At 55.7% G+C, this 27,998-nt stretch overlaps 1 protein-coding gene across 1 annotated transcript; it reads left to right on the forward strand.

The window, feature by feature from the left end:
• Positions 1 to 4: 4 nt before the first annotated feature.
• LOC133343653 (tyrosine-protein kinase CSK-like) lies at positions 5 to 27,992 on the forward strand. Its single transcript, XM_061553366.1, is given in 14 exon segments — positions 5 to 237; positions 13,699 to 13,752; positions 13,957 to 14,067; positions 14,725 to 14,837; positions 15,612 to 15,831; positions 20,448 to 20,541; positions 21,425 to 21,490; positions 22,082 to 22,181; positions 22,785 to 22,869; positions 23,746 to 23,775; positions 23,777 to 23,820; positions 26,247 to 26,445; positions 27,057 to 27,143; positions 27,664 to 27,992. Coding segments are annotated over 13 exon segments (1,347 nt in total). The 5' UTR covers positions 5 to 237; positions 13,699 to 13,737; the 3' UTR covers positions 27,847 to 27,992.
• Positions 27,993 to 27,998: the final 6 nt, after the last annotated feature.

The following is a 27,998-nucleotide window of genomic DNA, read 5'->3' on the forward strand; positions in this document are numbered from 1 at the left end:
GAGAGAGCGGCAGAGTCGCCGCTCCCCGTTTCCCCTCTCAGTCTCTCACGCGGAAACGGCAACAGCAGCAGCATCCGCCCCGCGCCCCTCTCCGCCTTCTTCATGCTCTCCCATGCGCGCGGCCCGCTGTGAGGCCACGGCGAGCAGCAGCAGCAGCAGGAGGAGGAGGCAGGAGCAGCAGGAGGAGGAGGCAGGAGCAGCAGGAGGAGGTGGTGGTGGTGGCACCACGACGAGGAGGTGAGCAGACGGGAGAGGACGCGGCGGAGAGACGAGAGGGGCCGGATAAGGAGGGACGAGAGGAGGCGACAGGCAGGACGAGCAGAGTGGAGAGAGACGAGGTGAGGGGACTTGAGGCGATTAGGGGACGAGGCTAGGAGAGGGGAGAGGGGATGTGTCGAGGTGGGGAGAGATGAGAGAGGCGATGGTGACAAGCGCCGCCCGTTATTTACAATGGGCGCGGTGTGGGGGGACGCCGCGGCCTAGGCCTAGTGCGAGGCCTCGCGTTGCCTGGGGACGCTGCGGGGATGGAGGCGCCTCTCGCCGGCCGAGAGGCTTCGTCCCAGCCCCCGCCCCCCTCGAGAAGCAACACGAATAGAGGCGAGCACTCCATCCAGCAGTGGAGTGGTCGTGGCCGCCGGTTACGACGAGAAGGGGATGCTCTGCTTCGGGCCGGATTCGCTTTAAAGTGAGAAATATAAGGTTCGTACTCGCTGGTGGGGGTGGACGTCTACGGAGGAGACGGAGCGATGGATTCGGATCGTGTGCGCGACTCCCTGTGTGGATTACTAGCGACGGTACGCGGTCGGGTCGCGAGACGTGGATGTGGCCCGGGCTTCATCCAGCGGTGGATGGTCCAGCTGCTGCTGGACGATGGGAACTGGAGTCGGGTGACGCCTTCTGGTAGCGGCGCCCGAGACTTAACGGAGCAGGAGGAGGATCGGGGGACCCCCTTTAGGGGTCTCGTGATCCCGTCCAGGGCTCTGGTGACTCTGAAAGCATGACAGTGGTCCTGTGGAAGGGTTAGGGGTCCCGTCCAGGGGGTCCAGCGATCCCGCTTAGGGGAGTTTAGCGATTCTGTTCATGGTGATTGCGGTCGTGAGTCGGGGTCGAGCGGTCTTGTTTAGGGGTCCAGTTTTCCTGTTTAGGGAATCGGACAGGGATCAGCCCCTGTGCGTGTGGCGTTTGTAGTGTTTGTGACTGCGCTTGGAATGTCCACCGCTCCCATAATTACCGCTAATTTGGCTGTGGGCCGGGGTTCGTTTGGAGGAGCTGTGCGGGCGGCCTGACCCGGTCCCATCATCGTATCCTGGACTCAATCAGAGGTTTGCAGACCCTGAGATGTCCCTGCACAACCAGCCGCGTGCTGACCTGGTGCAACCCTCACCCAGTACAACCCTCACCCAGTACAACCCTCACCCAGTACACCCTCACCCAGTACAACCCTCACCCAGTACAACCCCCACCCAGACAGCCCTCACCCAGTACAACCCTCACCCAGACAGCCCTCACCCAGTACAACCCTCACCCAGACAGCCCTCACCCAGTACAACCCTCACCCAGTACAACCCTCACCCAGTACAACCCTCACCCAGTACAACCCTCACCCAGTACAACCCTCACCCAGACAGCCCTCACCCAGTACAACCCTCACCCAGACAGCCCTCACCCAGTACAACCCTCACCCAGTACACCCTCACCCAGTACAACCCTCACCCAGTACAACCCTCACCCAGTACAACCCTCACCCAGACAGCCCTCACCCAATACAACCCTCAGCTCTCATTACCCGAGCCCTCCCTGCCTTACCTAACCACACCCTACCCAACACAACTACACCTTAACCAATCACACCCTACCCAACCACTCCCTACTCTACCACATCCTACTCAACCAGATCCTACTCAACTACATCCTACCCAACCACTCCCAACTCTACCACACCCTACTCAACCACTCCCTACTCAACACAACTACACCTTACCCAATCACACCCTACTCAACCACTCTCTACTCTACCGCATCCTACTCAACCACTCCCTACTCAACCACTCCCTACCCAACCACTCCCTACTCAACCACTCCCTACTCAACCACTCCCTACTCAACCACTCCCTACTCAACCACTCCCTACTCAACCACATCCTACTCAACCACATCCTACTCAACCACTCTCTACCCAACCACTTTCTACCCAACCACTCCCTACCCAACCACTCCCTACTCAACCACTCCCTACTCAACCACTCCCTACTCAACCACTCCCTACCCAACCACTCCCTACCCAACCACTCTCTACTCAACCACTCCCTACTCAACCACTCCCTACTCAACCACTCCCTACCCAACCACTCCCTACCCAACCACTCCCTACCCAACCACTCCCTACTCAACCACTCCCTACCCAACCACTCCCTACTCAACCACTCCCTACTCAACCACTTCCTACTCAACCACTCCCTATCCAAACACCCCCTACCCAACCACTCCCTACTCAACCACTCCCTACTCAACCACTTCCTACCCAACCACTCTCTACCCAACCACTCCCTACTCAACCACTCCCTACTCAACCACTCCCTACCCAACCACTCCCTACCCAACCACTCTCTACCCAACTACTCCCTACTCAACCACTCCCTACCCAACCACTCCCTACCCAACCACTCTCTACCCAACCACTCCCTACTCAACCACTCCCTACCCAACCACTCTCTACCCAACCACTCCCTACTCAACCACTCCCTACTCAACCACTCCCTACTCAACCACTCCCTACCCAACCACTCCCTACCCAACCACTCCCTACTCAACCACTCCCTACGCAACCACTCCCTACTCAACCACTCCCTACCCAACCACTCCCTACCCAACCACTCCCTACCCAACCACTCTCTACCCAACCACTCCCTACTCAACCACTCCCTACTCAACCACTCCCTACTCAACCACTCCCTACTCAACCACTCTCTATCGAACAACACCCTACCCGACCTGGCCCTATGCTGACCCACGCACACCAGCCCATACCTCAACTCCACCTGGGCCTACTATAAGGCTGGCGTCTGTTCCACAAACCAACCCCGAATATGATTCTCAGTCAGCACTTGGTCTATTATCAAAACTGCGCAATAAACTGTTAATACAGTTCAACACAAGACTGGTGGTAGCAGATCTCGATGCAAATCCGTTCCTGCCACCAGAATACAGGAGTCACTTCCCAGACAGGTGGAAAACCTTTCTTGCAATCATCCCCCACCCAGGCCAGTCCTCAATAATAACCCACCTTCATCTCGCCCTCACTCTTAACTAAACTCGAAGCCAACTGGCCAACCTTACTCTACCTGATCCTACATACCTCTTCTGCACCATGCCCTAACCTTTTCAAACCTGCTCCGTTCCTCCCTTCACTGCCCTACCAGACGTGATCTGACTCTTTGCGGTTAGCTCCCGTTCTACTCTTGTCTGCATATAATAGGATGAGATGGCCCCTGTCAGCCCCAGTGTTTACTCGCAGAGCAATAACATGGGACTGATTAATTCTGGTTGGGATACAGACCGCACCACTGCTCTGTCCTGCCCGAACACGAGCTCCGAATTCGGTGGTCAGCAACCTGCGGCTCCGAAGCCGCATGCGGCTCTTTAAGGACTGCTTCGTGACGTTATTTATAAAGGGCCGCCGTCCCGTATTCACGTTGCATTGCGGCTCTTGAAATACTGAGTTTTTTACCGAATTAGAAAAAGAGGGCACTTCTTGTTATTTTGATTTCTGACTCCTGCCTTAACTCCACTCGCCTCGATCACAACCCTGCCCCAGCTGGGACTAAGCCTGCCCAGGGGCAAGTCCCTGCTGTTGATATCCCTGAGAGAGAGATTGACAGATGCTGCTATCTTCTGCAAAAGTAGACAATCAAGAATAGCCCAGAGTGCGGCTGCTGTCACCAATCTCAAACCGTGGACCACAATGTAACACCACTGCTCACTTTCAACGTTTAAGTCTATGGATCTCTATTTGAGCCAGTGTATCGCTCAAACCATGGACCACAATGTAACACCACTGCTCACTTTCAACGTTTAAGTCTATGGATCTCTATTTGAGCCAGTGTATCGCTCAAACCATGGACCACAATGTAACACCACTGCTCACTTTCAACGTTTAAGTCTTTGGATCTCTATTTGAGCCAGTGTATCGCTCAAACCATGGACCACAAAGTAACACCGCTGCTCACTTTCAACGTTTAAGTCTATGGATCTCTATTTGAGCCAGTGTATCGCTCAAACCATGGACCACAATGTAACACCACTGCTCACTTTCAACGTTTAAGTCTATGGATCTCTATTTGAGCCAGTGTATCGCTCAAACCATGGACCACAATGTAACACCACTGCTCACTTTCAACGTTTAAGTCTATGGATCTCTATTTGAGCCAGTGTATCGCTCAAACCATGGACCACAAAGTAACACCGCTGCTCACTTTCAACGTTTAAGTCTATGGATCTCTATTTGAGCCAGTGTATCGCTCAAACCATGGACCACAATGTAACACCGCTGCTCACTTTCAACGTTTAAGTCTATGGATCTCTATTTGAGCCAGTGTATCGCTCAAACCATGGACCACAAAGTAACACCGCTGCTCACTTTCAACGTTTAAGTCTATGGATCTCTATTTGAGCCAGTGTATCGCTCAAACCATGGACCACAATGTAACACCGCTGCTCACTTTCAACGTTTAAGTCTATGGATCTCTATTTGAGCCAGTGTATCGCTCAAACCATGGACCACAATGTAACACCACTGCTCACTTTCAACGTTTAAGTCTATGGATCTCTATTTGAGCCAGTGTATCGCTCAAACCATGGACCACAATGTAACACCACTGCTCACTTTCAACGTTTAAGTCTATGGATCTCTATTTGAGCCAGTGTATCGCTCAAACCATGGACCACAAAGTAACACCGCTGCTCACTTTCAACGTTTAAGTCTATGGATCTCTATTTGAGCCAGTGTATCGCTCAAACCATGGACCACAATGTAACACCGCTGCTCACTTTCAACGTTTAAGTCTATGGATCTCTATTTGAGCCAGTGTATCGCTCAAACCATGGACCACAAAGTAACACCGCTGCTCACTTTCAACGTTTAAGTCTATGGATCTCTATTTGAGCCAGTGTATCGCTCAAACCATGGACCACAATGTAACACCGCTGCTCACTTTCAACGTTTAAGTCTATGGATCTCTATTTGAGCCAGTGTATCGCTCAAACCATGGACCACAATGTAACACCACTGCACGCTTAGATCATTGGCCAGAGCCACTTCAAATGTATTGTGTGTGTATCTGTGGGTCTCTATGTAAGTCTGTTAATCTCTGTGTGAGTCTATGGATCTGTATGCGAGTCTCTGGGTGTCTATACAAGTCGTTGAATCTCCACGATATTCACCGGGCTACTCCTGAAGCTCACACGCCAACCTAGACACAAGCGTGTGAGCATTGATGATCAACACTGCACCGTGCGTGAGGACGAGAGGGATGGGAAGGCGGGCGCTCCACTCCATCCCCGCTCGTTCCTAACTCTGTTACGCAGTAATACAATGGAACTCGTGCGCCCTATTGATTTGGGATCTCCGCTGGGGGCAGCGTAATTGAGCCAGAGGCAGCTGGGTCATGGAGGGGCTGTTCATCATGGCCAGGGCTCAGCGCGAGCGATGGAGGACGTGGCGCGTTTCGTTCAAACGAGGTACCACACGGCGGGGAAAACGTCGCTGTCATCGAACACAGTGCTGCAGCCAATCAGTAGTCCTATACTCCTCACGCTAAACTCTTCACCCTAAACCATAATCCAACCCTTAGTTGTTAATCCCAACTCTAAACCCCAACATCCAACCATAACCCCAGTTCTAAATCTAAACCATAACCCCAGCCTTAGCCCTAGACCAACCTTAATCTTGGCAATAAACCCTAACCCCAACATTAACTCCAACCCAATCTAAAACCCTAAACTCCAACCCTAATCGCAGCCCTTACCCCAACCCTTAGCCCTAAACCCTAACATCCCAGTTCCCAACTGGAACCTTATCCCACTGTGCACCAATCAAAACACAGTCCCATGCAGAGCCCTACAAATCACTTGACACGACACACTGTATTTGCAAAGAGACAGCATCTCAAGACGCCGTACAGAAATGGGGAGCATATTTAAATGGAAGCACTCACTCATTGGCCCCTATGTGAGTCTATGGGTCCCTATAGGTCCGTATGTGAGTATTACTGGTCTTTTTGGAGTCTATGGGTCTTTGTGTTTTGTATGGGTCTAAATGCGAGTCGGTACAGTACAATACAATGGGCTGTACAGAAACTGTAGTGCAAATGTATTTATAGAGTCGATTTGTTGTAGGCAGAAGAGAATGGAAGGAGCTCAGCCTGAACTTGACAATGACTTATTATCTCATCATTGCGTTTATTTTCGTTATCGTTAATTTGTGTAAAGAGCTCGAGTAAGATTCCTGCTATCGTCTGAGCGTTACAACAGTCTGACCACTATCCCTTGTTATGCTTTTCGTGACAATCTCAGGGACTTCTCTGGTCCCCCGGATAGAAGGAAGTCCTAAAGATAGCGGCTTGTGGTCTCGGGAGACTGATTGATTCATTTAAAGATATTTTTGCCATCGTCCCCCAGCAGTGTGGACTGTCAAGGCGAGGTTGTAGGGATAGGGCGAAACGGGGTCGCAGGGAGTGGACAAATTAGGGGAACTGGGGTGGGGGCACGGAGGGGTTCTCGGCTGCCCAAGCGAGCCGCACAGCTGCATATCCCTCATCCCCCCCCTTCCCACCACAACAGCCTCAGCCTAAAATAGTGCAACATCCCCCAGCCAGCGCTAGAGCGGAAACTCGGAAGCGGAATTTGTTGCGGCACCAAAACTGCGCAAGCGTCCACCTGTGGTGGGTGAAGTTCCCAAGCACAGACACGGCTCTGGTGCGAGTCGTGACGCCGCCGCGTGGGTGTTTTAACGGTTGTGCCACACGGCTCTCTCTGCTGTGTTTGTGGGGTGGTGTCACACGGCTCTCTCCGCTGTGTTTGTGGGGTGGTGTCACACGGCTCTCTCTGCTGTGTTTGTGGGGTTGTGCCACACGGCTCTCTCTGCTGTGTTTGTGGGGTGGTGTCACACGGCTCTCTCTGCTGTGTTTGTGGGGTGGTGTCACACGGCTCTCTCTGCTGTGTTTGTGGGGTTGTGCCACACGGCTCTCTCTGCTGTGTTTGTGGGGTGGTGTCACACGGCTCTCTCTGCTGTGTTTGTGGGGTTGTGCCACACGGCTCTCTCCGCTGTGTTTGTGGGGTGGTGTCACACGGCTCTCTCTGCTGTGTTTGTGGGGTGGTGTCACACGGCTCTCTCTGCTGTGTTTGTGGGGTTGTGCCACACGGCTCTCTCTGCTGTGTTTGTGGGGTTGTGCCACACGGCTCTCTCTGCTGTGTTTGTGGGGTGGTGTCACACGGCTCTCTCTGCTGTGTTTGTGGGGTTGTGCCACACGGCTCTCTCTGCTGTGTTTGTGGGGTGGTGTCACACGGCTCTCTCTGCTGTGTTTGTGGGGTGGTGTCACACGGCTCTCTCTGCTGTGTTTGTGGGGTTGTGCCACACGGCTCTCTCCGCTGTGTTTGTGGGGTGGTGTCACACGGCTCTGTGGTGTCACAGGCTCTCTCTGCTGTGTTTGTGGGGTTGTGCCAACACGGCTCTCTCCGCTGTGTTTTGTGGGGTGGTGTCACACGGCTCTCTCTGCTGTGTTTGTGGGGTGGTGTCACACGGCTCTCTCTGCTGTGTTTGTGGGGTTGTGTCACACGGCTCTCTCTGCTGTGTTGTGGGGTTGTGCCACACGGCTCTCTCTGCTGTGTTTGTGGGGTTGTGCCACACGGCTCTCTTGCTGTGTGTTTGTGGGGTTGTGTCACACGGCTCTCTCTGCTGTGTTTGTGGGGTGGTGTCACACGGCTCTCTCTGCTGTGTTTTGTGGGGTTGTGTCACACGGCTCTCTCCGCTGTGTTTGTGGGTTGTGCCACACGGCTCTCTCTGCTGTGTTTTGGGGGTTGTGTCAACGGCTCTCTCCGCTGTGTTTGTGGGGTTGTGCCACACGGCTCTCTCTGCTGTGTTGTGGGTGGGTAACACGGCTGCTGTCGGGTTGTGTCACACGGCTCTCTCTGCTGTGTTTGTGGGGTGGTGTCACACGGCTCTCTCTACTGTGTTTGTGGGGTGGTGTCACACGGCTCTCTCTGCTGTGTTTGTGGGGTTGTGCCACACGGCTCTCTCTGCTGTGTTTGTGGGGTTGTGCCACACGGCTCTCTCCACTGTGTTTGTGGGGTTGTGTCACACGGCTCTCTCTGCTGTGTTTGTGGGGTTGTGCCACACGGCTCTCTCCGCTGTGTTTGTGGGGTTGTGCCACACGGCTCTCTCTGCTGTGTTTGTGGGGTTGTGTCACACGGCTCTCTCTGCTGTGTTTGTGGGGTTGTGTCACACGGCTCTCTCTGCTGTGTTTGTGGGGTTGTGCCACACGGCTCTCTCTGCTGTGTTTGTGGGGTGGTGTCACACGGCTCTCTCCACTGTGTTTGTGGGGTGGTGTCACACGGCTCTCTCTGCTGTGTTTGTGGGGTGGTGTCACACGGCTCTCTCCGCTGTGTTTGTGGGGTTGTGCCACACGGCTCTCTCCACTGTGTTTGTGGGGTTGTGCCACACGGCTCTCTCCGCTGTGTTTGTGGGGTGGTGTCACACGGCTCTCTCTGCTGTGTTTGTGGGGTGGTGTCACACGGCTCTCTCCGCTGTGTTTGTGGGGTTGTGCCACACGGCTCTCTCTGCTGTGTTTGTGGGGTTGTGCCACACGGCTCTCTGTGCTGTGTTTGTGGGGTTGTGTCACACGGCTCTCTCTGCTGTGGTTGTGGGGTTGTGCCACACGGCTCTCTCCGCTGTGTTTGTGGGGTTGTGCCACACGGCTCTCTCTGCTGTGTTTGTGGGGTTGTGCCACACGGCTCTCTCTGCTGTGTTTGTGGGGTTGTGTCACACGGCTCTCTCTGCTGTGTTTGTGGGGTTGTGCCACACGGCTCTCTCCGCTGTGTTTGTGGGGTTGTGCCACACGGCTCTCTCTGCTGTGTTTGTGGGGTTGTGTCACACGGCTCTCTCCGCTGTGTTTGTGGGGTGGTGTCACACGGCTCTCTCTGCTGTGTTTGTGGGGTGGTGTCACACGGCTCTCTCCGCTGTGTTTGTGGGGTTGTGCCACACGGCTCTCTCTGCTGTGTTTGTGGGGTTGTGTCACACGGCTCTCTCTGCTGTGTTTGTGGGGTTGTGCCACACGGCTCTCTCCGCTGTGTTTGTGGGGTTGTGCCACACGGCTCTCTCTGCTGTGTTTGTGGGGTTGTGCCACACGGCTCTCTCTGCTGTGTTTGTGGGGTGGTGTCACACGGCTCTCTCCGCTGTGTTTGTGGGGTTGTGCCACACGGCTCTCTCTGCTGTGTTTGTGGGGTTGTGTCACACGGCTCTCTCTGCTGTGTTTGTGGGGTGGTGTCACACGGCTCTCTCCGCTGTGTTTGTGGGGTTGTGCCACACGGCTCTCTCTGCTGTGTTTGTGGGGTTGTGTCACACGGCTCTCTCTGCTGTGTTTGTGGGGTTGTGTCACACGGCTCTCTGTGTTGTGTTTGTGGGGTTGTGTCACACGGCTCTCTGTGCTGTGTTTGTGGGGTTGTGTCACACGGCTCTCTCTGCTGTGTTTGTGGGGTTGTGTCACACGGCTCTCTCCGCTGTGTTTGTGGGGTTGTGTCACACGGCTCTCTCTGCTGTGTTTGTGGGGTTGTGTCACACGGCTCTCTTTGCTGTGTTTGTGGGGTTGTGCCACACGGCTCTCTCCGCTGTGTTTGTGGGGTTGTGCCACACGGCTCTCTCCGCTGTGTTTGTGGGGTGGTGTCACACGGCTCTCTCCACTGTGTTTGTGGGGTTGTGTCACACGGCTCTCTCCACTGTGTTTGTGGGGTTGTGCCACACGGCTCTCTCCGCTGTGTTTGTGGGGTTGTGCCACACGGCTCTCTCTGCTGTGTTTGTGGGGTTGTGCCACACGGCTCTCTGTGCTGTGTTTGTGGGGTGGTGTCACACGGCTCTCTCTACTGTGTTTGTGGGGTTGTGCCACACGGCTCTCTCTGCTGTGTTTGTGGGGTTGTGCCACACGGCTCTCTCTGCTGTGTTTGTGGGGTTGTGCCACACGGCTCTCTGTGCTGTGTTTGTGGGGTGGTGTCACACGGCTCTCTCTACTGTGTTTGTGGGGTTGTGCCACACGGCTCTCTCTGCTGTGTTTGTGGGGTTGTGCCACACGGCTCTCTCCGCTGTGTTTGTGGGGTTGTGTCACACGGCTCTCTCTGCTGTGTTTGTGGGGTTGTGCCACACGGCTCTCTCTGCTGTGTTTGTGGGGTTGTGCCACACGGCTCTCTCTACTGTGTTTGTGGGGTTGTGTCACACGGCTCTCTCCGCTGTGTTTGTGGGGTGGTGTCACACGGCTCTCTCTGCTGTGTTTGTGGGGTTGTGTCACACGGCTCTCTCTGCTGTGTTTGTGGGGTTGTGTCACACGGCTCTCTCTGCTGTGTTTGTGGGGTTGTGTCACACGGCTCTCTCTACTGTGTTTGTGGGGTTGTGTCACACGGCTCTCTCCGCTGTGTTTGTGGGGTGGTGTCACACGGCTCTCTCTGCTGTGTTGTGGGGTTGTGCCACACGGCTCTCTCTGCTGTGTTTGTGGGGTTGTGCCACACGGCTCTCTCTGCTGTGTTTGTGGGGTTGTGCCACACGGCTCTCTCTGCTGTGTTTGTGGGGTGTGTCACACGGCTCTCTCTGCTGTGTTTGTGGGGTTGTGCCACACGGCTCTCTCTGCTGTGTTTGTGGGGTGGTGTCACACGGCTCTCTCTGCTGTGTTTGTGGGGTGGTGTCACACGGCTCTCTGTGCTGTGTTTGTGGGGTTGTGTCACACGGCTCTCTCTGCTGTGTTTGTGGGGTTGTGCCACACGGCTCTCTGTGCTGTGTTTGTGGGGTGTGCCACACGGCTCTCTGTGCTGTGTTTGTGGGTGTGCACACGGCTCTCTGTGCTGTGTTTGTGGGGTTGTGCCACACGGCTCTCTCTGCTGTGTTTGTGGGGTGGTGTCACACGGCTCTCTCTGCTGTGTTTGTGGGGTGGTGTCACACGGCTCTCTGTGCTGTGTTTGTGGGGTGGTGTCACACGGCTCTCTCTGCTGTGTTTGTGGGGTGGTGTCACACGGCTCTCTCTGCTGTGTTTGTGGGGTTGTGTCACACGGCTCTCTCTGCTGTGTGTGTGGGGTTGTGTCACACGGCTCTCTCTGCTGTGTTTGTGGGGTGGTGTCACACGGCTCTCTCCACTGTGTTTGTGGGGTTGTGTCACACGGCTCTCTCTGCTGTGTTTGTGGGGTGGTGTCACACGGCTCTCTCCACTGTGTTTGTGGGGTTGTGCCACACGGCTCTCTCCGCTGTGTTTGTGGGGTTGTGTCACACGGCTCTCTGTGCTGTGTTTGTGGGGTTGTGCCACACGGCTCTCTGTGCTGTGTTTGTGGGGTTGTGTCACACGGCTCTCTCCGCTGTGTTTGTGGGGTTGTGTCACACGGCTCTCTCCGCTGTGTTTGTGGGGTGGTGTCACACGGCTCTCTCCGCTGTGTTTGTGGGGTTGTGCCACACGGCTCTCTCCGCTGTGTTTGTGGGGTTGTGTCACACGGCTCTCTCCGCTGTGTTTGTGGGGTTGTGCCACACGGCTCTCTCCACTGTGTTTGTGGGGTTGTGCCACACGGCTCTCTCCACTGTGTTTGTGGGGTTGTGCCACACGGCTCTCTCCACTGTGTTTGTGGGGTTGTGCCACACGGCTCTCTGTGCTGTGTTTGTGGGGTTGTGCCACACGGCTCTCTCTGCTGTGTTTGTGGGGTTGTGCCACACGGCTCTCTCTGCTGTGTTTGTGGGGTTGTGCCACACGGCTCTCTCTGCTGTGTTTGTGGGGTTGTGCCACACGGCTCTCTCTGCTGTGTTTGTGGGGTTGCGCCGCCCGCATTGTCGTTCGGCACGTTGCCCGTCATTCCGCTCCGCGCGCTGGGAGCATCCTCGGTGCCGGGAACCGGGGAGCCGTGAGCCGTCTTCTCTTGTCGGCATGTGGAGCGAAACGTCGGACGTCGTGCCGAACAAGAACGGGCGGCGCAACCCGAATAAGCAGCAGGGACACGGATGAGTCGTCGTTGGGTGGGGGGCACCCATCGGCGCACTCGTTTCACCCCTGCGACACCGCCACCGTGAACAGAGTGGGTTTTCTGTGCTGCATTTATACAAAGCGTGATGTTGTCAACATCACGATCAGTCATTATCCACTGCTGGATGAAGGCCTCACCACGCCCTGACCATTCCTCATGGCCCGGTGCTGCCGGTTATCTGCTGTACATGAGCCAATCTAATCTCTTGGCACCATCTCCACACGGGTCGTCCTCCTGGACGCGTTCCCACCTGCGGCTGCCCATTCCATCAGGAGTCTCGTCCCATCTATCGATCTGTCCTGCCCAAGCCACGTACCCTTTTTTATTCTCAGTGTGATGTGTTCCTTTTCTGCCTCGCGGTGCAATTCAAATCATTGCACCCCTCCACGCTTCTTTTGCACGCTCTCCAACGTTTGTTCCGTTTTATTTGTCAGCACACCTGCGGGCACGATGTCTCTGTGCTAAAACGGTCGCTTCTCAGTAACGTGTGCTCGCTTGCCCGTCCGTCGTGCTCGCTGCTGCTGCTGTTGCAGCGGTGGTGGTAATCGCGGCGGGGTGTTTCCTGCGTGTCGATTGGCTCGGCTGCTTTGGCACGCGCCGCCAATGCACAAGCGTTGCCATCTCTAGGTGCCGTGCCATTACTCTTGGAATTATAACGTCGAGCCCTGCTTTCTTGCCCCCCCCCCCCCAACTAGCAAGAGGGTAGCAGGGTGGGTGCTGAGGTTTTGGTTTGGGTGGCAGGGCCTTTACCAACTGATGCCGCCACTTGCCACCCCTGTGGCCACAAACACTAGGGTTCCCTTCTCGGGGGTTTCTGACGACCGAGCCTCAATTTCCTTCCCCGGTTCCCTCCCTCCCTGCTCGCCCTACCCGCCTGCTATCGCTGGTTCCCATGTTTCCGTGGCAGCCAGGGAGCACGGCACTCGCAGATCGACAGATGAATATCTGCTGCTCCCTTTTCAACGTCGGGTGTTTCCTGTTGGCCGTGTCACGATTGCCCGAGCGTGTCCCACGCTTTCCCCGCGAGCAGCGGTGCCGCTCAGGAACTGCTGCTCAATCTCCCTCTGCCGTGCGCTCATATTTCACCCCCTAACCGGGGCTCCTCACCCCTGACCCAAGCTCCTCACCCGTACAAGATTCGTCATCCTTACCGGGACTCTTCTTCTAGAACACCCTGCCCCCTACCAAGAATCCAGGACTCCTGCCCCCTACCTCCATACCAAGTGGGTGGCTGTGGTGTCGCTGAGAGGAGCTACCCCGGCACAGTTTTTCCTAGAACCAGCAGCCGGTGTGTCGGCGAGGAAGCGGCATCCCTGTCAGTATTTGCGGTCGTGCGTAATGAACTTTCGCGGATTTCTAAATCTTCGCCGCATCCTGCTCCTTCTCCCCGTGCGTTCCCTGTTTTCCTTCTGCTGCCCCCCCCTTCCGCCTTCCCCTCCGCAGATCGGATGATCGGGGAGAGCCCCTGAGCCGGGAGTCGTGATGACGGACCACGAGGTAATGTCACAATGCAAGGCCACCACGCACGGGGTCGCATGAGGGGCCACGCTTGGGGTCACAGGGTCACACGCACACACGTGGTCACGTGTACATGAGGTCACACGCACAAGGTCATTCACGGGGTGGCACGAGACCACTCGAGGCCCCTCGTCGGTGCCTTGTGGTTCTCCAGCACTCCCTCAACATCTGCTGTGTCCCCAGACCTGGGCCCCCGGGACCCACTGTGTGGCTCGTTACAACTACCACGGCACGGCTAACGACGACCTCTCCTTCAACAAGGGCGATGTGCTCACCATCGTCTCCGACAACAAGGCATATGGGCTCACCGCCTCACCGCCTCACCACCTCACCACCTCACCACCTCACCACGCTACTGCCTCACACCCTTACAGTCTCACCGCATTACAGTTTCACCACTCCACTGCCTCACCAACTCATAGCATCACCACCTCACCATGCCACAGTCTCATCAACTCGCAACATCACCACCTCACCCCCGCACCCCGCCACCTCACCCGAGTGCCTCGCGTAGCCCAGGGTTCCCCGATCAATCGTCGTGATTGCGTCCATCTTTGTGTGCGTGCTCCTCTTCCGCTCCCACACGCACGAGTGAACCTCTCGGTGTGCACGCGCGTGCGTGACCGCACAGAGAAACGCGCGCGTGCGTGATGTGTTTCCGAGTGTGTGAATGCGCACGCTCACGCACGCGTGAACCCCCCGACCCCGTGTGTGCGTGCGTGATGTTTTTCCGAGTGTGTGAACGCGCACGCTCACGCACACGTGAACCCCCCCTGACCCCGACCCCGTGTGTGCGTGTGTGCGCGCGTGCGTGTGTGCGTGCGTGTGTGCGTGCGTGTGTGCGTGCGTGTGTGCGTGTGTGTGTGTGTGTGTGCGTGCACGTGTGCGTGCGTGTGTGTGCGTGTGTGCGTGTGTGCGTGCGTGCGTGTGTGTGTGCATGTGAACGCACAGGACAGGAACTGGTACCAGGCTCGCAACAAAGATGGCCGCGAGGGCTTCATTCCTGCCAATTACGTGCAGAAACGCGAGGCCGTCAAGACCGACGGCAAGCTCAGCATGATGCCGTGAGTGCCCGTATTGAGCCCGTCCCATCCGATCTGGTGAAGCTGGGGGCGGCAGGGCAGGGGGCTGGAGGTCAGCCCGGTTGCTGGTCACTGAGCAGGTGTTTTTGGTTCGGGTGGCAGAGTCTCGGCCGATCCGGTTGGGGCCCGGCGCGGTGGTTTGATCTCATAGAGGTGTCGGGGGTGGTGGGGAAACTCGGGGCCCACGGAGGCTCGATGCGGCCCGCAGCCACGTGAGGCCTACCAGTTATAAACGGCGTGCCGATGGTTTAATTATACCGATCTTAATTGATATTCGGCTTAGGCCCCGTGATACACTGAATCGTAATACTGCCTGCGATAACCTACGTGTTGAGATGTTTACGCTGTTTACAGTTCAGATTTCTGCCAGTCTTCTCTCCACATGATGGTAGAACCCAGATGAGTAATTTTCAGTGTCATATTTTGAAATTGGTTACCGTGACGCCGGCACGCAATGGCCGACTCATGCAAACGATCTTCAACGTTCACTGTGAGTGAAGCAAACGGCATGTGGCACTGTTGCGATTAACATATGCACCGCAGTATTAACCAGGGCAGCCAGCCGGATTCGAACAGCGATCCTCAACAAACAAGCGGCGGCGGTAAACACGCTGCCCACCAGGGAACCGTGGGAAGCAGGGAGGGGAGGGATCGTATGATATTCGTAGTCTTCTGGTCCCAGGTTCAGAATTCTATGCAGGTTGAAAGGTCGTCCTCTCGCTTGATGCGTGATCGTGGCGGGCGCGTGCACCGCAGGTGGTTCCACGGGAAGATCCCGAGGGAGCAGGCGGAACGGCTGCTGTGCCCTCCGGAGGACGGGATGTTCCTGGTGCGTGAGAGCACCAACTACCCGGGCGACTACACGCTGTGCGTGTGCGCCGGCGGCAAGGTGGAGCACTACCGCATCATCTACCGCGAGAGCCGGCTCACCATCGACGAGGAGAGCTACTTCGACAACCTTATCCAGCTCGTCGAGGTGAGCGCACGAGCACGCGTACGTGCGTACGTACGTGTGTTTGATGAGGAGCGGTGGCGCAGTGGTTATGATAATGATGGTGGTGGTGATGGTGGTGATGATGATGCTGGTGGCAAACACAGATGGGAAGCGATAGTGTAGTGGTTAGCGCATTCTTGCTATGAGCCTGGCGACCTGAATTCAATTCCAGCTCTTGGCCTACGTCAGTGACAGAATATCTAAACCGGTCCTAGCTCGCGCCTGGGTCAACTCGGGACGAAATGGGTACCTGGTGTGGTGCGTGAAGTCAGCATTCGGCAAAGACACCAAGCAGTGGTGATGGCCGCACCACGCCTTTGTGAGCCGTGCCGGCCTTCATAGGTGCTCGGGAACAGCGCTTGCCCCAACAGTCTTCTTAAGGCTATACGGGGGATCTTTGTCTTTGTGTGTGTGCGCACCTTGACGAGTCCGCATTGGGAATCTGCATTGATGTATGTATTTGTGTTTGTTCATGAGTGTGGATGTGTGTGTGTGTGCGCATGTGTGTATATCGCTGGAGCTGTAACAGTCTGCTTTACAACAGCGACATGGACTTATACAGCGTCCCAACGCGATTACAACACAGCGCGCTACGCAACAACAGAGGGCACATTTGTTTCATTCTTTATTGTTTTATTATTGTGCTTTTACCCGGGAAGCCTCACTGAGTCTCAAGACTCTTCTGTAGAAGAGTCATGCCAAGTTTTCACGGCATTAGGGAGCAATGTTGCTGCTGCGTGTGATCCCGGATTGAGTCATGTGCAGGTGATTTCTAAGCATTGGGATGCTTTGGCCAGAACCAGCAACATTGCTTTAGCTATGAGATGAGGAAACCAGAGAACCCGGAGGAAAACAGGGCGCCCGGGTCAGGAATGGAACCCAGGAACTTGTTGCTGTGTGACGCGAGTGTCAACGCTGCACCGCTCTTATAGAGAGGGTTGGTCGGTCATCGGCCTCTGTGAGTCTACGTCTCTGTGCGAGTCTATGGGTCTCTGTATAAGTCTTTGGGGTTATGCGTAAGTCTATCGATCTGCGTTGTGAGTCTATGGGTCTCTGGGTCTATGGGTCCACAGTCATTCAAAGGCAGAGAAAAAATAGGAACCTGTTGAGTCTGGTCTTAAACAGGGACAGGGAGCTGACAGCACGGCTAACCGGGGGATGGGTGTTTCAGACCGTGGGGGGCATCAGCAGAGGTGGTGCGGTGTGGGGGCGGTGGATCGGGTAAACCTTACCCCCCCCCTCTCGGTGTTTTATCTCCATGGTGATCACTGGCCTACCCGCTTCTCCCTGAGCCCACCGTACACGACGGGAGGGACACGGCGTCCTCGTCAGTCACCCCCTGACCTTTGGTCGTTGCCTCCGAAATGTCAAAGGTTGCTTTCTCATGGAAGTTCACGTACAGTGCGGGTCAGGTGTACAGTTCACATTTAAAGCGGAGCGCGTGGGTGTAACTCGGGATCTAAATGCGGACGAGTTCCTGTTTTTTGCAACAGAAATACAAATTGTAGAAGAGAAACCGCGAACTTCCTCCGTCACTGCGGCGTGCTAACACATGCGGCCTTGCTTGGCCCGCGATGGCACCGGCTGTCGCAATCAGCGGGGCCTTTCTCAGACGAAGCGAGTGTGTGGTTTGGCGAACGTCCTTTGGCTCGGGCCACACGAACGGCGCGAGTTTCCGTGACGTCGGCAATGCATTGTGGGAGAGGAAAGGGGCCCCCACGATCCTGGGCGGCCGATTCTTCATCGCTCGCCGGGCTCGTAATGGTTCTGGGGGCGGAAGGGGGGGGGCGTCCACGCATTGCGCCCCACGCCCCACGAGAGGGTTTTCTGCGCTCAGGTTTTTAGATAAACGGTAGAGACCGCCACCGCCGCATCTTCTCCTCACGGCTATCTAAGCCTTGCAAAGACGCTCGCACAAAGCCCCGTGTGTGCGCGTGTGTGTGTGCGCGTATGTGTGCGTGTGTGCATTTGTGTCACTTATACACAGTGCGGATTTTCACCATTGTCATGGTAATGACACTCAGTGGTTCAGTGTAGCGGTTAGCAAACTGCTCTACGAATCCAGTGACCAGAGTTCGATTCCCGCTCAAGGCCAACACCATTGACGATCAGCCCCAAGCCAACTCGGCTTCAAACAAGTACATCGCCACTAGGGAGACCAAGGCGGCGGGGCAAGGTGTTGGCCACCCACACTCTCGTGTGACATGCTGGTCTTCAAAGGTGCTACACGCTAACAGCACTTGCCCAAACATTATGTTCAGGCTATGGGGGGTATCTTTGTCTTTGAGTGTGCACGTGAGTGTGTGTGTGTGCGCGTGTGTATGTGTGTGTGTCCATTTGTGTCACTCATAAGTGCGGCTTTTCACCGTTGTCATGGTTATAGCACTCAGTGGTTCACTGTGGCCGGACTCAGTGGGTGCTGGGAAGGGAGAAGAGTCTGTGGCAGGGATTCAGTTGCTGGCTGAGTGCTGCTCGTAGTGACTGTGTGTGCTTTGCTGGGCATGTGTGCTGTGAACTTCGCGTGGTGACCGTGTGTGCTGTGTGGTGTGCGAGTGGTGGAGAGCGGTGGTGTAGCGTGCTGCGCTATGAACCCAGCGACCCGAGTTGAATTCCCGCTCACAGCCAAAACCGTTTTTGTAAACATTGCCACGAGGGAGACAAAGATGGCAGGGCGTGTTGGTGACCACGCTGTGTCCCGTGCCAGTCTTCATAGGTGCTCGCTAACAGAACTTGCTCTTACAGTCTGTTAAGGCTACACGGGGGGGATCTTTGTGTGGTGGGTGTGATGTGCATGCGGTATGTGTGCTGCTTGTGTGTGTGTGCTGTGTGTGTAGAAGCTACCTGGTCTGTCGCTTCACACGAAGTTTCGGGTCTTCTCGGGCGGTTGTGCTCTTCCTTCTCTATGCTTGAAAAACGTGGAAAATCTTCGTCGGTTAGACACATTTAGGCTGGCCTGCCTATGATCCATCCTTGGTTTAACAAAGCTGGATTGTGTGAAGAGTTTACAAATCCTTGACAGATCTGGACACAGTCCCATAGGTGATCTCTTCCGGCAGGCAAGGCAGCGTTCGCTGTGTCATGTAGCCCGCATGCCCAGCCACCGCATACCTAATCAACTTTTGTTCAGCCGGATAGAGGAGGCTAAACAGGCACAGCACGGGCTAGAGAAGAGATTGAATAAGGTGGTACCAGAGGATATATAGCTGAGTGGACTTGTCAATGCCTGGTACCAGCGGTGTCAAGATCGGCCTCTGTGAAAGAGGTTCGTGAAGGACGCTGCTACTGGGCAGTTGGAGGCAGTCGCTCTCCAGCAACAACGAAGGGCAGAGGAGCAACGCTCACAACAACGAGCACAGTGCCGGGCAGCTAAAGCACAGCAAGTTGGCACAGTAGGGGGCACAGGTGGTGCATCTGCCAGTCATCTCAGTCAGTCAACCCATGGCACATGGGTCTGTCCCGTGACCTCCTGCCAGCGGACGTTTGACACTTCACGTGGCCTTAAAGTGCCCATAGCCTGGCACAAGCGTCGTGCTGACGTCACCACCACTTAGTTGCGAATGGGGGTTGTCGTTGCTGTGTGTGTGCGGTGTGTGTGCTACTCGTGTGTTTGTAGTTGAGCTTTCGTGGGGTCACCCTGTCCCCACGAGCCACCGCATGGCCCATGGTTCTCACATCTACGCCAGCAGTCTGGCCCAAAACTAAAACGTGGAATGTACGTTTATAAGTTGTGCTTGCACAAGCCACGCATTCGTCAAATCGACACATTCGTCAATGTCACCTTGGCCTTAAAAGAGAAATATAATATAGAAGTATTAAACGGAAGATGTTTTGCGCAATGTCCATTTCTGGTCTCATAAGCCTCATTGCTTGGGTTAAATATGAAATAAATATGAGTCTGGAGAGGCTGCTTCACTTGGGCGTGGTTGCGTGATCATCTCTGCGCGTCCTTGTGCGTGCGTGAGCGCACCCTGGCGTGTGTGGCTGTGTTTGTCAACGAGCCTTCCACGCTTCACATGGCCTCAAGGTGCACTTAGCCTGGCACATTCACTGTTATGATGTAACCGCCACTTGCACGTCCACCTTTTCCCCGCAAGTCTTTTAAAGGCTATAAGGGGTATTTTCGTCTGGTGTTTGTAAGGATACACATGGGATCCCTGTCATTGTGTGTGGGGAGCGGTGGCGCAGTGGTTAGCGCACTGTGTTATGAATCCGAGTTTATTTCCCGCAATATGACCAATAACAGTCATGATAATCTGAACCATTCCGGGGCTTCTATTAAGTGGACTTGGCTTTAAATCGGAGTACCTGGCATAAACATACACCACATTAAGCACTTCAAAGACAAAGGTGGGCAGGTGTGGTGTTAGCCACCAACCACTTCATAGGTGCTTGCTAACAGCACTGGTCCCTACAGTGTGTTGAAGGCTATATGGGAAATCTTTATCTTCGTGTGATCATGCCTGTGTGTTTGCCGGTGTCTCTACGGCTACACATGGGATCTGTGCGTGTGACTATGTGTGACTGTGGGTGTGGCTGTGCGTGCGACTGCGTGTGTGACTGTGCGTGTGACTGTGCCTGTGACTGTGCGCGTGTCCCAGCATTACACGCAGGAGGAGGACGGGTTGTGTACGCGGCTCATCAAGCCCAAGCCCATCGAGGGCGCCATCGCCGCTCAGGAGGTTTTCTCCAAGGGTGAGTGACGCATGGCAGGGGGCGGGCGGGGTGGAGGTGCGGGGAGGGGCACCTCTCTCGCCATCTGCCTTGGCGCCAGGAGCCTCCTCCTCTCGGGCTCTTGGGCAGGCAAGCTCGTTCGACAGGGTTCGGGCGGGCGTCTCTCGCCTGGCTCGCTGCGATCACCGAGCCCGCTCGGTTCCGCTGGACGTGTTGCGATTAATAATAATAATTTTAGAAATACATTTGTACGGGGCAGCATTTTATCCGAAGGTCCCAATGTACAGCGCTAGGTGGCGGTTTGCACACAGACGCAGTGGGGGTGCTTACTTCATGGAGAGAAAGGGGCGCAGGTCTCTGTGTGAGAGTACTGGTCTCTGTGTATTTTGAAGATCTAAAGGGAGGCAGTCGGTCAAAGAGGGGGAAGAGGAAGCGAGACTAAGTAGTGGACAGCATGGAAGGGAGTTGCAGACTCCCTTCCATGGGGACAGCAGAGGAGAATGAGCGACCTCCCACTGTGCCCAGGTTCACTGGGGTCTTGAAGAGAAGAGCGTTGGTTGCTGGAGCGGAGAGTGTGTGGAGGGAAGTGAGATGAGAGAGGCAGGAGAGTGTGGAGGTAGGGTTGTGGTTTCCCAGGGGCTGTGGTATGGTGCCTGCTTAACGTGAATTTAACTTGATTTATTTTTTTACTATTGATGCGTCTTTATTTTGTGTGCTTGTCTTTCTCATGCATATACACACACATGCACACTGAAAATTACACACGCACACACATATACACATGCACGTAATCACACATGCATGAACACAATCCACTCGCACACTGACACACACGCATAAATACACACACACATGCACACACACCCACATGCACACACACACGCATAAACACGCACACACGCAGGCGGCTGGGTGATTGACGTGCATGAGCTGAACTTGGGCAACTCCGTGGGGAAGGGCGAGTTTGGAGGTAACACACGCTCACACCCGTGGGTTTTGGTGGGGGGCAGGGAAGTTGCCCCCCATTTCCGCCTGGCTCTGGGGGATGAGGGGGAGGAGTGGGAGGGGCCCTCCGGGTCGCGAGCGCCAGCGTTGGCTCATCAGTGAGCGATTGATTCATCAGACAGGGCCCATTGTGGGTCTGCGTGACCTTTGACTCGCCCGGCTCGGGGTGCGGGGTCCTCGGCAGCAGCACAGTCTCTCCAGTGTGCTCCACCCGAGTGCTTGCGTGCCTGCGTGTGAGCATGCCTGTATGCATGCCTGTGTGTGTCTTTGTGTGTATGAGAGAGTGGGGAGCGGTTATGTAGCGCTCCGTACCCGGTGGACCCGAGTTCGATTCCCGCTCGTATCTGAATAGCTGCTGGGCCTCCCCCCAGGTCGACTCGGAGACCATGGCGGTCAGGCATGGTGCTGGTCATGCCAACCCATCGTGTGCCGTGCCGCCCTTCATAGGTGTTCGTCAACAGCACTTACTGCAACAGTCTGGGTAGGTTATACGGGGGATCTTTGTCTCCGTCTCTACAGGTGTGCGTGCTTGTGTGTGCGCGGGTGTGTGAGACAGACGTACACGAGGGCTGCTACCGTGGCAACCGCGTGGCCGTCAAGATCATCAAGAGCGATGCCACGGCGCAGGCATTCCTCGCAGAGGCAGCCGTCATGACGTACGCATACTCACGCACGTACACTCACGCACTCGCGCACTCGCGCACTCACACGCACACGCGCACAAAGGTCTCCCGTGTAGCCCACACAGGCTGCTGGGGTCAAGTGCTGTTTGCGAGCACCCGTGAAGGCTGGCACAGCGCTCGAGGGAGTGGCTATGGTCAGCGCCGCACACAGCCGCCTTTGTCTCTCCAGTGCTCATTTTGGCTACACGCACCGCACCGGTGACTTTCCGGGCAGGGTATGGCACACGTGTCCTTAAGTCCAGCGCTGTGGAGGCCAGGGTTGGCGGATTCTCTGGTTTCCTCCCACGTGTTTCAACACTCGTTAATTTGGCTGACAATATCTTAATGTTTCGAGGACCACAGAGCTTAGTTAATTGTTGGTGGTGCCGACTCCTCACCGGGTGGCTACTGCTGCTGCCTTTCCGCTCGCCTGCGGTTCCTCCTCGGCGATTGGGAGAGACGCTATCCTAACAACGACGGGGCTACAGATACTACTAACGCAGAAAAGGCTACACACTTGCCCCAACAGTCTGTAAAGCCTACACGGGAGCATCTTTGCCCCTGCCTTTGGTGCCTCCCCGCCCCCCACCCCTGCAGTGAGATCCGGCACAAGAACCTGGTGCAGCTGCTGGGCGTGGTGATGGGTGACTACCTCTACATCGTCACCGAGTTCATGGGCAAGGTCCGTGAACAACAACAACAACAACCAAAAAACAACATCATTCTCCCAGGAAGGCCTCAGGGAGTCTCGAGACTCGTTCTCACGAGGGGGTCCTACGTTGGGATGTTTGGCCAGTAACTTTAATGGGCGCTTGGCTTTGTACGGGAGGAGAGCCTGGTGGAAACCCTTCCCGCACAGACGGGTTCACAAAACCCTTTCTAGAGTGTCCCCCCCCCCCTCTCATCGCCTCTTTTACCCCCCCCCCCCCGCACGCTCTCACAGCGATAACCTCCCTCAATTCAGGAGACGTGGTAGCCAGGCGGTGGAGGCTCCGCTGCTGCACGTGGCAGCCCGTGATCCAGTGCTATGTGGAGGCAGCAGCGAGGGTTGGTGGATCACGCACAGATGCTGCGCAAACTCCCTTCCCGCGAGCGTAGAGGAGGAGCCGAACCCCGACTCGCCAGGAGAAGGCCGTGCAAGACAATCTTAGCTCAACCTGTCCCCTCTGTGCGGAATAGAGCGTTGCCTCTTCGAACGTGTGGGTTTTCTCCAAGTGCTCCAATTTCCTCCCACACTCATCATTAATTGGCCGATGACACCTTCAGATACATAGAGGGCCGCAGAGCTTGGGCACCGAGTGGCGGCTGCTGCTGCTGCTGCCTTCCCGCTGACCTGCCGCTCCTCCTCGCGCCTCCGAGTCGTCCACTCTCTCTACGAGAGTGAGCGACCGCTGTGCGGCGCCACGTCTTTATTATTAATATCATCTCTCATCTTTTGCAACTTTGATGGAGCTGTTTGTTGCTGGCGGTTTTATGTTTTGGGCTTGTGCTCAGCAGCTGTGTTTCAAGGAGAGAGTGGGGACCGTGTTGTTGTCGGTGACCGGTGTCGTGGTTGCAGGGCAGCCTCGTGGACTACCTGAGATCGCGGGGGTCGCTCGGTCATCACGCAGAGAGACCTCATCCAGTTCTCCCTGTGAGCGCTGCCACTCGCACACTCACACACTCTCACACACACTCGCACACACACTCGCACACACACTCGCACACACACTCACACACACACTCACACACACACTCACACACTCTCACACACACTCGCACACACACTCACACACACACTCACACACACACTCACACACACACTCACACACACTCTCACACTCTCACACACACTCGCACACACTCACACACTCGCACACACTCTCACACTCTCACACACACTCGCACACACTCGCACACACACTCTCACACACACTCTCACACTCTCACACACACTCTCACACACTCGCACACACTCACACACTCGCACACACTCTCACACTCTCACACACACACACACACTCGCACACACACTCACACACTCTCTCACACTCGCACACACTCTCACACTCGCACACACTCTCACACTCACACACACTCTCACACTCACACACACACTCGCACACACTCTCACACACTCTCACACACACTCGCACACACACTCGCACACACACTCGCACACACACTCGCACACACACTCTCACACTCACACGCTCGCACACACACTCGCACACACACTCGTACACACACTCGCACACACTCGCACACACACTCGCACACACACGCTCTCACACACACTCGCACACACTCGCACACACTCGCACGCACTCGCACACACTCTCACACACTCGCACACACTCTCATACACTATCACGCTCACATACACACTCGTACACACTCGCACACACTCTCGCACTCGCACACACTCTCGCACACACACTCACACTCTCACACACACTCGCACACACACTCGCAAACACTCTCACACACTCTCACACTCACACATTCTCACTCACACACTGTCACTCGCTCGCACACACACACACTCGCATACTCGGAGTGGGGCAGGGGGGCATAATGAGAGGGGGTGGGGGTCATCAAGCAGAGCATTAACGAGTAAACCTACAACAGCCAAGCGACCATAACACCAAAGACAAAGATTCCCCGTATAGCCTTAACAGACTGTTGGGGCAAGTGCTGTTAGCGAACACCTATTAAGGCCGACATGGCACACAAGGGGTGGGTGGCCAACACTACACCCGGCCGCCTTTGTCTCCCCATTGGCGATGTTTACACACCACACCAGGTACCAGGTACTCATTTGAGGCTGAGTCGACCTAGGGGAGGCTCAGGACCAGTTCAGATAATCGTCACCGGTGTTGGCCGTGAGCGGGAATCGAACCCAGGTCGCTACGTTCATAGCGCAGCACGCTAACCGCTACACCACCGCTCCCCACACACACGCTTACTCACACACACTGACTCGCACACACTCACTCACACTCACTCGCACACTCTCGTACACTCCCACTCACACACTCGCACGCGTATCGCCATCGTCTTCAGCACGTCTGAAGGTCGGCATGTTACACGAGGGCGTGGGGCCGGGCATCGCCAGGGGCCACGACATGGAGACCAAACTGATCACTTGGAGCACACGCACACGCACACATGCATGTGCGCACATGCATGCACACATGTGCGCACATGCATACACGCATGCACACGCACACATACACGCACACACATGCATACACATGCATGTGCATATGCACACATACACAAAGACAAAGATCCACTGTATAGCCTTAGCAGGCTGTGTTGGGGCAAGTGCTGTATGTGATTAGCACCTCTGAAGGGGGTGGGTGGCCACCCCCACGCCGGCCATCTCTGTGCACGTCTTGTTGTGTTGGCAACTCGGTGTGTCCCGCGGAGGAAGCTGCCGCGCAGTGGTTAGCACACTGCCCTCTGAACCCGGCGACCCGAGTTCGATTCCCGCTCGCGGCCAACATCTGTGACGAATATCTAAACCGGTCCCGGGCCTCACCTAGGTTGACAAGGCCTCATATGATTACCTGGTGTAGTGTGTAAACCATCAGCACTGGTGCTGGGCACCCACCCCCTTCTGTGCCATTTTGACCTTGATAGGTGCTTGCTAATAGCTCCTGCCTCTAAGGCCCATGTAGGTTACATGGGGGATCTTTGTGTGAATGATGATGTCCATGTGTTGTGTGAGCGTGTCTCTGTGCGCATGTGGGGGCGGTGGTGCAGCGGTTAGCGAGCTGCACTACAAACCCAGCAACCCGAGTTCGTTTCCTGCTCACGACGAATAAGTGGCAAATATTTGAACCACTCCTGAGCCTCCCCTAGGTCGACTCGGCCTCAAATGAGTTCCTGGTGCGGTGTGTAAACATCGCAACTAGGGAGACAAAGGCGGCCGGGTGTGGTGCTGGCCACCCACCCCCTCGTGTCCCGTGCCGGCCTTCATGAATGCTGCTTGTGAACGGCACTTGCCCCAAAAGTCTGTTAAGGCTACACAAGGGATCTTTGTGTGTGTGCGCGCGTATCGGCGTGTCCCAGCGACGTGTGCGAGGGCATGGAGTACCTGGAGTCGCGGCGCTTCGTGCACCGCGACCTGGCGGCACGGAACGTGCTCGTGTCGGACGACAGCATCGCCAAAGTGAGCGACTTCGGCCTGGCCAAGGAGCAGGCGACCGCCACCGTCGACAGCAGCAAGCTGCCCGTCAAGTGGACCGCCCCGGAGGCGCTGCGGCACAACGTAGGAGTGGCCGCACGCGCCCCGCACAACCACGCAATCTCATCTCGTGACACAGCCACGCGGGCAGCTGCACACACGCATGTGTTGGTGGTACAGCCGTACAGGCAAGCACACGAGCATGTGGTGGTGTGTGTACCGGTGTGCGTACAGGTGCGTGTGCCTGTTTGTATAAATGATTGTGCGATTGTGCGCATCGGTGTTTGTGCCATTGGCCGTTTCATTGTGTGTGTGTTGGTGTGTACCAGTGTGTGTACCACTTTGTAGATCGGTGTGTGCCGCTGTGTGTACCAATGTGTGTGCGTGCCAGTGTGTACCCGTGTGTGAGCAGTGGTGTAGTGGTTAGCATGCTGCCGAGTTTGATTCCTGCTGACGACCAACACCAGTGACAATTATTAGAAGATGTCCTGCGTCTCCCCTAAAAATTAGTAACTGGTACGATGTGTAAATATCAGCACCGGAGAGACAAAGGTGGCTGGGCGTGGTACTGGCAACCCACGCCCTCGTGTGCCATACTGGCCTTCATAGGTGTTCGCTAATAGCACTTGCCCCAATAGCCTGTTAAAAGTTACACGGGGGGTGTTTGTCTCTGTGCCGCTGCGTGTGCCACGCAGGCCTTCACATCACAGTCGGACGTGTGGAGCTACGGCGTCCTGCTGTGGGAGGTCTACTCGTTCGGACGCGTGCCCTACCCCCGTGTGGTGAGTGCCCCACCTCACCACCCCTACCTACCCACCTGTGTGTGGCGATTGTCATTGGTGGTGACTGTGGTATTGGAAGTGGTTGTTTTGATTGCGCTTGTGGTAAACGGTGGTGTTGGTGTTGGTTGTGGTGCTGATGGTGGTGGTGCCAATTGTCGTGATGACGGTAGTGTTGGTGTCGGTGGTCATGGTGTTAGTAGTGCCAACAGGTAATGGTGCCAAACCGATGGTGCCAAATGGTGAAACTGAAGGTGCCCAACGGTTAAACTGATGGGGCCAATGACCAGAGGCAATACTGGAATCAGTGCTGACTGTGGTGCTGGTAAACTAAACTACGGTAAACTATAAAAAACTCTTTCAGTAGTGACCTGGCCACAAATGATAACGCAACAAGTTCGCTCATCATCGAGTGGAAATTGAAAGCAGCAGCCACATAGCGATGGCATTGGTCACGCCGTTGGCACCAACGATGGCGATGGTGGTACCGATAGTGGTGGTGGTGGTTGTCGCGGTGGTGCAGCCCCTGAAGGACGTGGTGTCCCACGTGGAGAAGGGCTATCGGATGGACGCCCCCGAGCAGTGCCCGTCCATCGTCTATCAGCTGATGCGCGACTGCTGGAGCCTGGACCCACAGAAGAGGCCCAAGTTCCAGGACCTGCGGCGGAGGATAGAGGCGGAGAAGGGTCGCATCGCCAGCGAGTGACACGTGCACCGACACACACACACACACATGCCTGTACACACACACGAACCTACATACACACGGACCTACACACACGTGCCTATACACACACACCTACACACACATGGACCGACACAAACACGCACCTACACAAACACGCACCTACACACACA

The sequence above is a fragment of the Lethenteron reissneri genome, chromosome 18, assembly GCF_015708825.2.
Source record: "Lethenteron reissneri isolate LAM-NWPU_2019-01 chromosome 18, ASM1570882v1, whole genome shotgun sequence".
In the NCBI taxonomy this organism is placed as follows: domain Eukaryota; kingdom Metazoa; phylum Chordata; class Hyperoartia; order Petromyzontiformes; family Petromyzontidae; genus Lethenteron; species Lethenteron reissneri.